General features: G+C 36.5%; 1 protein-coding gene across 4 annotated transcripts; it reads left to right on the forward strand.

Annotated features, from left to right (window-relative positions):
- Positions 1 to 245: 245 nt before the first annotated feature.
- Positions 246 to 12,276, forward strand: LOC124353494. Of its 4 annotated transcripts, none has more exons than XM_046803345.1 (6): positions 246 to 379; positions 1,235 to 1,298; positions 3,458 to 3,661; positions 4,272 to 4,412; positions 8,147 to 8,361; positions 11,762 to 12,276. In XM_046803345.1, exons 2-6 carry the CDS (start codon positions 1,241 to 1,243, stop codon positions 11,861 to 11,863), a joined length of 720 nt encoding a protein of 239 aa, XP_046659301.1. In that variant the 5' UTR covers positions 246 to 379; positions 1,235 to 1,240; the 3' UTR covers positions 11,864 to 12,276. The 4 variants fall into 4 exon arrangements, with proteins under 4 accessions (XP_046659301.1, XP_046659302.1, XP_046659303.1 ...); XM_046803346.1 differs by having other exon boundaries at positions 11,765 to 12,276; XM_046803347.1 differs by having other exon boundaries at positions 3,464 to 3,661.
- Positions 12,277 to 13,574: the final 1,298 nt, after the last annotated feature.

A 13,574-nucleotide genomic window follows, 5' to 3' on the forward strand; every position in this document is an offset into this window, starting at 1 on the left:
TTCACTTGTTTGCAAGCGAATCCTTTCGTGAACTCGTTCATTTCGTCGTCATTCACACGATACCTGTGACACACTCTAGCGACAAGACTCGGTAACTCTCCACTGAACGGGTCAATTGAACCAGTCGCGGCTGTGAACAAGATCCACTGATTCTAACGTCACTAGATTAGCTTGAAATAGTGAAACAAGTAATTAAGTTATCAGAAAAGGTTGGAGGGGGAATTAACAACAAACCGGTTTTTGGCATGATGTTGGATAAATGACGCAGTTTGTATTGTGCGGTCTTGCTTGTATTGACAGTGTGTTGATCTCGCTGCTGTTTGTGTTGCTTAGTTAAAAGATTCAATGTGTTGTTCTTATACTCTTGTACTTGTGATGGGTAGGTAAAGGTCATTTTAGAGACGACGTACTTAATTTCGTTTTCTTTAAACACGAATTTTACTTATGGTGGTTAATATTGTTTTGTAAGTTTTTTAGTTTTTAGTTGTTGGTTATCATTCACGTCGGAATGATTTTCAGTTTTTCCGAGAGTCTTCGTTTGGATGACTTTTCTTTCCATCGTTCCATTGGGTTGAAGATGGGAAATTAAAGAGTGCAATGTGTAAAATTTAGTAAAAGTAGGCCTATTATTGTAATATTTTCTGTATTATGGCTGAAAGTTTTTTTTTATTCCTTTCTTTAGCTATGAACCTTAATTCAGATTCCATTTAAATAATATTGAAAACAGAAAAACGATAATAACTTTTACAGAGCAATAATCTGAATGCTATTGTTAATATAACAGTTACAGGAACTTATATAATAGTATGGATTTATTTAAGATTATTATCATAGGTGAATACAGAAAAATATGTTTCGACTGAAATTTAGATGTTAAATGACAACTTGAGCTGACCAAATCAACGAAGATGGAGCACTTATAATAGACAGACACATTAGTTAAAATAAACAAAAGGAACTAATTTTTATGATATATTTTGCACTAAATATTAACTTTAAAATTGTTTGTAAAGGAACAATATAGTCATTTATAAAAGGGCTAATACTAGCCCTACAGGTTTATTGAGGGTATTTATATATGATGTAATATGTTATTACAATAGTTTTTAAGTTACTAAAAGATAAATATAAATAACATTACATAATTCCAACCTCTAATACAACCATGAAGCACAGTTTTAGTTAAGAAAATGCGGTTTTGCATAGGTTAATCATGATTTTTTTGTTTTTTTAGTGAAAAATGTGGATTAGAACGATTACTGTTTTCATGATCTACCTTATCATTGGAGCTAATGCAGGTAAATACATAAATATAGATATAAAAATACTTTCTATCCCTTTATAATTTTTAGAAGTGTCATATATTGTAAAAATACAAGATATAACACTTGTAGTCACTTCTGTCAGCCAGTACAGCGACTGCCTTTCCGTTTTTAGTGACTACCAAATACAATGCATATAGTTTGGTGGTGGTTAAATTTTTATATTTTATGAATAATAAAAATGATGTATTTCAAAATTATTAAAGGCAATCCTTTCTCTGTGATACGTTGGTAGCAGAGAATAAATTATTTATAGACAAAATAAAGAAATCTCTTTTTTAATTCCAAAGTATTTTCGTCTAACATTTTGATGTTACTACGTGGCCAGACAGTATTACCATGCTTAGAATATAATACAAGCTAACCTTAACCCCAAACTTTAGGAATGGTATAGGTATTATAAATGTTGAAAGAAATTTGCCAAGTGTTCAATTATTACGTAGTACTCATTATTTTGTCCTTCTTCATTTCAAAAAACAATGTAAGTGCGGAGTCCACGGAGTGGAAGACCCATGTCGTTCTGAGTAGAAAAATAACATTGGTTTGCCAAAATCTACAATAAGAATAGTTTCATTTGTAAACCAACAGGAACATACTTTTTAAACTACTATCCATTTTACATTGTAAATATTTTTGTGCTTTACGAGCAAAGACGGAATAGAAATACGAAAATAAGCATTCTTTCTTAAAGTACAGTTCGCTCATTTATTATAATTATTTGGGAGGTATTGATATACATTTTCTACAGTAATTATGCAATCTTGTAATTTACTATACATGTTAGTTGTTCGGACATAGTTATAGTCAGTATTGAGATGTGATAAGTAAATTATAAGGTCAAAGCAGCTGTCCAGATACCGCTATCTTATCAGTGAAGGTCATTAGTGAAATTTAACTTTTATTTATATTATAAGTTTTTAAAATCTTGGTACAACCATCATGTGTTTGAAACGATAATTATTTATTCTCACACCAACACGGAAGTATGAATATTATCGATGTCGTCTACAATTTATAATGCATCCATCGGGTTAAAAAATACGTTCTGTTTTCAAGTATACAGTTTTGTAAGAATAATTGTTTTAACGCAGTGTTATACAGGAACCATAGATTATTCAGAAGATGGTTTTAAAACAAACTAGTTACTCATAAAATACTTATGACTTACTTACTTAATACTTATGAGGCGTAATATTTGAATTTATAAAGGACTTAATGAGCATATTGCATCTCATTAACAACAAATTCTTTTTAAACGATTTCGTACTTTTTTAAATAGTTATTGTAAAGTAAATTACACGCATACACAAAAATAACTCAGTTACTAAACACTAATGTATAACAGTTGACAGCTGTTGTAATTACATAAATAATAATTTTATATTTTTGAATACTTCACGGGATTAGAAATAAAAATACTGCTGTTATTCATTTCCGTCCACAAGTTCTTCAATCTCAGATTATTGTTGTAATTGATATTCTTCAACAAAACCCAATCTGTTTTCTAGGCGTTAATATAAATTCTTCCCTTGATTGGTCTATTCAATAATCTACACTAAACGCAGTAAATGCTTGCACTCTTTGTCGCATCTAGCTTAAATATTACATTTTGTATCTTTCCTTTTTATTATGAGAATGTTTTTGTCTGTAATGTCATATCGGTAAACCTTGAGAAGTTATTAATTTTATATTCTATATAAATTAATTTTACATCAATGTATACAGTAAAACATATAAAATCTTCTCAGTTAATTAAATATAACCATTCTACTCTACATAAATCAAATCTTGCAACACCAAGTTAATTTCCAAACTCCTTTAAGCATTTAAAATATGCCCCAAATTTATTAACAATCTTTCAACAGAACCTATGAGTGTAGCAATAAATATTCTTTTTAACCTAAATTAAATACATTTTTTAATAACATTATTTGATCCCATAATGAATTTTGAGCATCACACAATGGGAATATTAATTATATTTATTTTAATTCAACTGGACTGGCTAGAATTTCAAAGTTAAATAGTATTATATTCGAATAAGAAACGAATATCTGATATATTATGCAATAAATAAATTGTCTACAAAAATAAATAATAATGTTTATAAATTTGGATTTATTTATTTCTTGAAGCTGCAGGTGCTGTAAGAGCCGTAGGCGCTGCACGAGCTGCAGGTACTGCACGAGCCGTAGGTGCTGCACGAGCTACAGGAGCTGCGCGAGCCACAGGTGCTGCACGAGTCGTAGGTGCTGCACGAACCACAGGAGCTGCACGGGCCGTAGATGCTGCACGGGCCGTAGATGCTGCACGAGCTACAGGTGCTGCACGAGCCACAGGTGCTGTACGAGCCACAGGTGTTGCACGCGGGTGACAGGACATGCAAGGCGGCGCGGCGGAACATTCTTTAAAAGAAAAGTAGTAACCGTTAACCTACGTCTGTACCGTGGTGAGCGTGAGCCCATTCTATACTGACAGCCCACGGACAGGCCTGATACAGGGACAACATTCATGGCCGCCAAATGATTGTATTTTGTATACAGTATATTCTGAAGTAAAATCTGGCAACACTGTTGGCTGCTAAATACACATAAGCCGAATTACGCCATATACGCTTGCACTGAATGACAGCAAATTCTTCCGTCAGCCAAATAACGTCATTATTGATTGCATGTGTTTGTAACGAAGGTTATTTATTCTCCCACCAACACGAAAGTATGAATATTATTGATTTCATCTACAATATTTATAATGCACCATCAGGTTAAAAAATACATTCTGTTTTCAAGTTTACAGAGTTGTCAGAATAATTGTTATAACGCGGTGTTATACAGGAACGTTAGGTTGTTCAGAAGGTGGTATTTAAAACAAACCAGAAACTCATACAATACTTATTACAATTATAATTACTAATTTTCAACTTGTATATAATCGTGTTATAATTCGCAGAGGATGATAAATCCCTCAAGATCAGCAACTTAAGACTGGTCAGCTCTAGCAATGGAAGCTGTGTACAGCAGGGTGACATCAACAGCTGTACTGTGGAACGAGGAGAGACAGCCACGTTCCAGGGACTCCTCAATGTTAACGGTAAGTAGGAATAAGAGTCAGAGGTAAGACTGGTCAGCTCTCGCGGTGGAAGCTGTGTACAGCAGGGTGACATCAACAGCTTTAAACTGTGGAACGAGGAGATGACAGCCACGTTCCAGGGACTCCTCAATGTTAACGGTAAGAAGGAATAAGAGTCAGAGGTAAGACTGGTCAGCTCTCGCGGGGGAAGCTCTGTGTACAGCAGGGGTGACATCACAGCTTTACTGTGGAACGAGGAGAGACAGCCACGTTCCAGGGACTCCTCAATGTTAACGGTAAGTAGGAATAAGAGTCAGAGGTAAGACTGGTCAGCTCTCGCGGTGGAAGCTGTGGTACAGCAGGGTGACATCAACAGCTTTACTGTGGAACGAGGAGAGACAGCCACGTTCCAGGGACTCCAGCTCAATGTTAACGGTAAGTAGGAATAAGAGTCAGAGGTAAGACTGGTCAGCTCCTCGCGGTGGGAAGCTGTGTACGGCAGGGTGACAATCAACAGCTTTACTGTGGAACGAGGAGAGACAGCCACGTTCCAGGGACTCCTCAATGTTAACGGTAAAGTAGGAATAAGAGTCAGAGGTACAAGACTGGTCAGCTCTCGCGGTGGAAGCTGTGTACAGCAGGGTGACCATCAACAGCTGTACTGTGGAACGAGGAGAGACAGCCACGTTCCAGGGACTCCTCAATGTTAACGGTAAGTAGGAATAAGAGTCAGAGGTAAGACTGGTCAGCTCTCGCGGTGGAAGCTGTGTACAGCAGGGTGACATCACAGCTTTACTGTGGAACGAGAAGAGACAGCCACGTTCCAGGGACTCCTCAATGTTAACGGTAAGTAGGAATAAGAGTCAGAGTAAGGACTGGGTCAGCTCTCGCGGGGGGAAGCTGTGTACAGCAGGGTGACATCAACAGCTGTACTGTGGAACGAGGAGAGACAGCCACGTTCCAGGGACTCCTCCAATGTTAACGGTAAGTAGGAATAAGAGTCAGAGGTAAGACTGGTCAGCTCTCGCGGTGGAAGCTGTGTACAGCAGGGTGACATCAACAGCTTTACTGTGGAACGAGAAGAGACAGCCACGTTTCAGGGACTCCTCAATGTTAACGGTAAGAAGGAATAAGAGTCAGAGGTAAGACTGGTCAGCTCTCGCGGTGGAAGCTGTGTACACAGGGGTGACAATCAACAGCTTTACTGTGGAACGAGGAGAGACAGCCACGTTCCAGGGACTCCTCAATGTAACCAAAGTAGGAATAAGAGTCAGAGGTAAGACTGGTCAGCTCTTTCGCGGTGGAAGCTGTGTGTAGAGGTGACATCAACTGCTTTATGTGGAACGACGGAGAGAAACAGCCACGTTCCAGGGACTCCTCAATGTTAACGGTAAGAAGAATAGAGTTCAGAGGTAAGACTGGTCAGCTCTCTCGCGGTGGAAGCTGGAAGCGGAAGTGACATCAACAGCACTGTAACGAGGAGTGAGACAGGATGGGGGGGACGTTCTCCAGTACGGTAAGTGAAACGACGGTAAAGGGGGATCAAAGGGCTTGTACAGGTAGCAGACATCAACAAGGAACGAGGAGACAGCCACGCAGGGACTCCTCACGTTCCAGGGAACGTCGTGTACAGCAGCTCAGCCATGTTAACGCAATGTTAACGGTAAGTAGGAATAAGAGTCAGAGTCAGAGGTAAGACTGGTCAGCTCTCGCGGTGGAAGCTGTGTACAGCAGGGTGACATCAACAGCTGTACTGTGGAACGAGGAGAGACAGCCACGTTCCAGGGACTCCTCAATGTTAACGGTAAGTAGGAATAAGAGTCAGAGGTAAGACTGGTCAGCTCTCGCGGTGGAAGCTGTGTACAGCAGGGTGACATCAACAGCTTTACTGTGGAACGAGGAGAGAGACAGCCACGTTCCAGGGACTCCTCAATGTTAACGGTAAGTAGGAATAAGAGTCAGAGGTAAGACTGGTCAGCTCTCGCGGTGGAAGCTGTGTACAGCAGGGTGACATCAACAGCTTTACTGTGGAACGAGGAGAGACAGCCACGTTCCAGGGACTCCTCAATGTTAACGGTAAGTAGGAATAAGAGTCAGAGGTAAGACTGGTCAGCTCTCGCGGTGGAAGCTGTGTACAGCAGGGTGACATCAACAGCTTTACTGTGGAACGAGGAGAGACAGCCACGTTCCAGGGACTCCTCAATGTTAACGGTAAGTAGGAATAAGAGTCAGAGGTAAGACTGGTCAGCTCTCGCGGTGGAAGCTGTGTACAGCAGGGTGACATCAACAGCTGTACTGTGGAACGAGGAGAGAACTTTTAAGGGTGACTTTAATGTCGACGGTAAGTAAATGGAAAAAGTAAGGATATGTCTATATGTGATTTAAAAGGTGAACAAAGAAATTTCATAATACGCTTTTGTAGCGTTCTTGGATAGTGGGTAATTGTACACTACCACATAACAGTCCTACATGACCTACAATAGGTTGCCATCAATAAATATATGACTACATAAATCATGCGACTCAATAGCAAGATGAAATAGGTTTTCTATTATAGTAGAATAGCTGATTCTTTGAAGTTGGTTTATGGCTATGGAAGGATTGTCAAGGAAACAGGATTCTTCCGGACATTTGCCTTTGTTCAATGATACAATTAATCAGTAACACTACGTGTCATGATCAGCAATCTGATCTATTCGTCAGGTAAATATTAGTGTCGTGATTTACTTTTTATTAAGTGAACTTTTTATAGCTAATGAAGTTGACACACAACATGGTATTTGTAATTCATGACGCGTGTTGCAACGTTCCTGCGTGTATGTGTGTTGCGTGTATTGGTTTTTATCATACAAGAGTATGATCTGTTTATTTTCACCTAGGTTGTAGTTATGTGTTATGTTAGTTATTTACGATTTCGAAACGTAGTGTTACTGTTTTTTTGTATCACTGAACGATGGAAAATATCCGGAAAAATGCTATTTCTATGAAAGCTGTTTCATAGATGTATGTTTGGATGTAAAAGTATTATTAGCTGAACCTAGAAGGATTTTTTACAATCACATTTAATTATGTACTAATAACCGATTGGTTAATGTTTTTGAGTAATTTACAAGCATGATGGAAAAATAATGCCTTCATTTATGTCGAAAAATTAAATTAAATTAAGAAAGTAAATTTTACTAAGAACACTTGACATAACCATTATGTGTTTGAAAAGTTCAAATAATCGTGGTGATGATTGCAATTCTCAAGCCTACTAAACTTGAACCAGGTGTAGATCTCTTATGAGTGTGATAAATATGTTGAAAAGATCTTACATCAGTTGTAGGAATTTTTAAACCATTTATCAGTAATGATGGCCAATTAAAACTCACTTGGTCCAAGACTCTTGTTTGTCAACAGGTTGGGATCGTGTACAAAACATCGTATCGTAGTAAATTGTGCACCTGATGAGATAATGCGCATACCTTATAAGCTAGATTACACTAGGTTTTCTAGTCTAGGTGTTTCTGATGTCCAAACGAGCAAGGAGTTCGTCTTGAGCTTCTTAGTCATCGACTTTATTTGGGTCTCTTGTTTCTGACCAACGTGATATGATAACGTGAATATGTGATGTAAGCTTACACATTGTGAGCTTAAATTATACGATGATGGATATATTTGTTTTCCCTACTCCCTACTGATATCGTATTGATACGTTATCAAAAAATAACAGAACTCTAACGAAATTCATAAACTCCATTTGTCTATTTCAGGTGGGAAACGTTATCTGCGTGTAGATCTGATCCTGATCACACTGGAATGGACCAATGAGGAGTTCGGTAAAGTGGTCCACAGGACTCGGTTGTGTAAAAAGGTGGGAGGAGACGTGCAGATTGAGGGAGGATGTGGAATCACCATGATGGTCCAATGGAACTACAGACTAGTTCCGTTTCCGATCAAGATTCCAGAGATTGACTACTCTCTTTCAGTAAGTTGAGGGAGGATGTAGAGTCACCATGATGGCTCAATGGAACTACAGACTAAGTTCCGTTTCCGATCAAGATTCCAGAGATTGACTACTCTCTTTCAGTAAGTTGAGGGAGGATGTAGAGTCACCATGATGGCTCATGGAACTACAGACTAAGTTCCGTTTCCGATCAAGATTCCAGAGATTGACTACTCTCTTTCAGTAAGTTGAGGGAGGATGTAGAGTCACCATGATGGCTCAATGGAACTACAGACTAAGTTCCGTTTCCGATCAAGATTCCAGAGATTGGCTACTCTCTTTCAGTAAGTTGAGGGAGGATGTGGAGTCACCATGATGGCTCAATGGAACTACAGACTAGTTCCGTTTCCGATCCAGATTCCAGAGATTGACTACTCTCTTTCAGTAAGTTGAGGGAGGATGTAGAGTCACCATGATGGCTCAATGGAACTACAGACTAAGTTCTGTTTCCGATCAAGATTCCAGAGATTGGCTACTCTCTTTCAGTAAGTTTTGGGAGGATATTGAGTCACCATGATGGCTCAATGGAACTACAGACAAGTTCTGTTTCCGATCAAGATTCCAGAGATTGGCTACTCTCTTTCAGTAAGTTTTGGGAGGATATTGAGTCACCATGATGGCGCAATGGAACTACAGACTTAGTTCCGTTTCCGATCAAGATTCCAGGCTTTGATTGAAGAGTCGTTGGAAAAACTTTTGAAGAGTAACTAAAGGGGTACATTCTTAGGTTCTCGTAGTTCTTTATGATATCAGCGATCTGCTAGACATAGAATAAAACTGTTTAAATCTGAACTTATGATGGACAACAGTTACACCTCGTTTAAAACTATTGTATTTCACTTACAAAGCCTTTGAACCACTAAATATAATTTTACAATACATATTATAATAACGATGATTTTTTTATCAATTATATTTAAATTAATTGTCCATTTTTAATTGGTTTCTTTGATAATCTGATCGCGTATACAGCACGACGCAGATTGAGTGAGTGACGTCAGTGATCTGAATGATATGAAGATCCGGCTCACGAACCGGTTCATTTCAGTGATCTGATCTGAATGAGCCGGATCACTCCAAAGACCCGTTGTTCCCATCACTATGGAACAGTGACTATGTTAACAACACTTGAACAACTGTTTTAAAGTTTGGGAAACACTCGGAAGCATATCCTTTTAATACATCTAAATATCTCTTGGGCAATTAAATACAATTTTGGAATATTAAAACAATTTTGTATTTTTTATTAAAATTACTTCAAACCGATTTAATGGTCTTCGAAGGAACCTCAGCAGGGATTATACATTCATTGCTCGTATAGAATATTCTGTAACACTTAGGTTGCGGAATATTCTGTACCAATGCTATCCTTACTAAGTAATGTTTGGCACCTAGTAATGATAGATAGAGAGAGTTAGTGTCATGCTTTCTCTTGCTATATAGTTTTTTCAATTGCAATTCAATAGCTCAGTCTCAGATTGAAAACGTCGCTAGTGTTCTGGTAGAATGATTATTCGTGAATGTATTACGTTGATTGAATGGATAGATATGATGTCGTGTAATGCCTTCAGATTGTGTAGTTGTTTAATACTACTAATTATCTATAAGAATTCAAATCCAAAACAGAAACTATTGAATATAATTCTATGGCAGTATCACATATATTACCCTATCAACTCGATGGTATATGGCAGTATCACATATAGGCCTATTACTCTATCAACTCGATGGTATATGGCAGTATCACATATATTACCCTATCAACTCGATGGTATATGGCAGTATCACATATATTACCCTATCAACTCGATGGTATATGGCAGTATCACATATATTACCCTATCAACTCGATGGTATATGGCAGTATCACATATACTACCGTATCAAATCGATGGTAAATAGCAGTATCACATATATTACCCTATCAACTCGATGGTATATGGCAGTATCACATATATTACCCTATCAAATCGATGGTTTATGGCAGTATCACATATATTACCCTATCAACTCGATGGTATATGGCAGTATCACATATACTACCATATCAACTCGATGGAATATGGCAGTATCACATATATTACCGTATCAACTCGATGGTGTATGGCAGTATCACATATATTACCGTATCAAATCGATGGTATATGGCAGTATCACATATATTACCGTATCAAATCGATGGTGTATGGCAGTATCACATATATTACCGTATCAAATCGATGGTGTATGGCAGTATCACATATATTACCGTATCAAATCGATGGTATATGGCAGTATCACATAATATTACCCTATCAACTCGATGGTATATGGCAGTATCACATATATTATTCAACTCGATGGTATATGGCAGTATCACATATATATCAATCGATGGTATATGGCAGTATCACATAATATTACCCTATCAACTCGATGGTAAATGGCAGTATCACATATATTACTAACAGCTCGATATGTACGGAGCAACATTAACGTGTCTTATGCATACGAGATAGTTGAAACTTAACTGTACCGCAGTTTACATTACATGTATAGAACTTAAGCACAGAGTACAGAACACTTAATGTAGAAATAGATTGAATGTTAAATAAGGATAAAAGCACAAGTAAGTTGAAATAAACTGATTCTCAATCAAGTTTTTTCCTGCTTACTATAACATTCTAATCTCTTAGGAAGTTTAAGCTTTTAGTTCTGATTGAACGTGATGCAGCTGAAAGATATAGTAGCTTGGATTCTCAGAACTGGATTATACTAACAGGGATAACTCCTACTAAACTAATCAGATATCTATATCCAAAGCAATCATGGATTTATGACGTTAAAAGGATAATCGGGACTATTCTAAGAATTGTTTTACTTTTTCTAATATAAATTATATGAATGGGTCAAAGATTTATTTTAAATTTTAGAACAAAAGTTCTGTAACTTGACTGTAAATTATCAGTATGATGTTTTTAAATTTGGTATCAGTCAGGAAAATAAATAATTAAGAAACATGTTTAATACTTTTTCTTTTTAACGTTAACATAATTATTGAATATAAAATTAACAGTACATTTGTGGCTTTGTATAGTGTTAAAAAGTTTATTTGTTATACTTATGAAAAACAGGTAGGCTAGTACCATATGCATTAATTAATTAATTAACTTTGTTCGAGTTGTACCTGTAATTTATAATGAGTAGTACAGATTTCATGACACCAGAACGGATGAAAATTTCTAATTAAGTATCCGAGCTGGGAAGCCACCACAGTTTTTTAACTGAAGTTCAAAGTACTTCCACACAAAAATTACTTTCTTTCCTTCTTATGGTTAATAGATAAACAACAGAGTTGGTTTTTCCTAAGGGAAAACCTAGCAATGATTGTTTCTCTGTTTAGCAGGTAACAACCCACTTCAGGGCGCTGGCAACAGCAATATGGTCAAATGGATCCATCAGTGAGGAGAAGGAAATCGGTAGGTGTGAAGTCATCATAGAGTGAAAATATGTAAAATGAAAAATGAATATTGAACGAAGATTCTTATACTTTATGTTGAAACAAACCATTGAATTTCTCTCAACCACGCACAATGATTTTAAGTACTTTTTCAATATAACTTAGTTCGCTTCAGTATGCTTATACAGTCCAAAGCTGAATAATGTAGAACAAGCTCGTATTATCCTTTAAGCGAGTAAGGAAGCTTTCAGCGTTTTATGTTTCTATAGTTTGTTTTTTTCTTTATTTCTTTACCATCGTTATTTTGTATTCTAGAGATAGACATGTGTCTTGATGTTAGAATTTAAAAAGTAAAATTTATAAACTTAAAATACACATAATTAAATTTTAAACTATATTATTATTTAGTGAAAGTATATTTTATGTACTGAAATTATATAATCATTTTCAGAAGTCTTCTTGGTGTACTTTCTAGTTCTCATACCTTGTTCCTTCCTCTCGTTTGGCCAATGTTGGTTCAGAACCGAGTATTGATTCCGCAATACGTTTTCATAATTTAGTGTTGAGAAATAAGTATTTGCCAGGAAGGGCAGCAACATACTTCAGAATGAAGTCTTGATATATATTTTCCGTATAATACATCATATTGTTTATATTTCTATTAAACGTCATAAACTAATGGGAAAAAATGTATAAGCATGTTGATTATAAAACTAATTTCTAAATTACTCTAAAGAAAATACAAAACTTAAGTTGATTCAGTTCAAAATTACAATACTTATCGTCTTTATAAGACACATTGTATTGTATATGATCATAAATAAATACGCACACTTTGAAACACAAACAACTCCTTACATTTTACACCCGAGATATTGCTGACTCTGCGCACCGCATCCAATTTCTTTCTGAGATCAACTCAAACATGGCGAAATAGCTTTCAAAAAATTTGGTTCATGTCTACCAACGTCTTCATCTATATGTATATCCTAGAACGGTTATAAATTTAGGATTATGACTGTTTAAATCGATCCAATTTCAATTAAGCGTTTTACATCGGTTATCATGTGATTGGATTAATTGTTCAGGAGTCTAGAGCTTGTTATTATAAGCGTACAACCTTGAATTCTGTTGAAAAAATCCTCCACGAATGAAACTGATTGTCCGCTATTTATGGCAGAGGTCGAAATGGGAGTGGTTCCAAAAGCAAACGATGATTTTTTACTCAGATCATATTTTTCCTTGACACACTTTGTTAAATCAGCATTAGCCTATTTTACTTGTATTGTATATTTCCTACTTGTATACATTTAAAACCTACTTTACGGTCGGTTTTCTACAAAACTAGGAAATATATAATCTCAGAAAAATATTTTCGTTCTACAATTTCAACATTTTCGATTTCTAGAGGCGTCCCCAAGTCCAAAATGTTCAACCATGACAAAATTGAAAATGTACAGAGTTCACTACCACTTTGCATATTACACAATGAATAAATGATAGTCTAAATGATAGCCTCATCTCATAATGTAGAGTAAGGTAAGTTCTATAACAGACAAATAGTACATGAACTACTAACACCACCTTTGTTATCCTACATTTATAAGTATTTACCATGCACAAACGTAGAAGTCCCAATAATATGCAACGAATTTAATTTATGAGCATCGTAGTTAGTCTATTAAAAGTAGTAACAATGTGATCTAATGCTGCTACACTTTATGTAATATACAGGGTGTTACGCAAGAGATGTTCA

Source organism: Homalodisca vitripennis, chromosome 2 (genome assembly GCF_021130785.1).
Source record: "Homalodisca vitripennis isolate AUS2020 chromosome 2, UT_GWSS_2.1, whole genome shotgun sequence".
Lineage (NCBI taxonomy): Eukaryota > Metazoa > Arthropoda > Insecta > Hemiptera > Cicadellidae > Homalodisca > Homalodisca vitripennis.

Coding starts and splice junctions, on each gene's coding strand:
- LOC124353494 (XM_046803345.1), top strand. CDS start 1,241: ATGTGGATTAGAACGATTACTGTTTTCATGATCTACCTTATCATTGGA. Junction 3,662..4,271: donor AGGTGCTGCACGAGCCACAG/GTGCTGTACGAG, acceptor TATAATTCGCAG/AGGATGATAAATCCCTCAAG. Junction 8,362..11,761: donor AGATTGACTACTCTCTTTCA/GTAAGTTGAGGG, acceptor TTCTCTGTTTAG/CAGGTAACAACCCACTTCAG.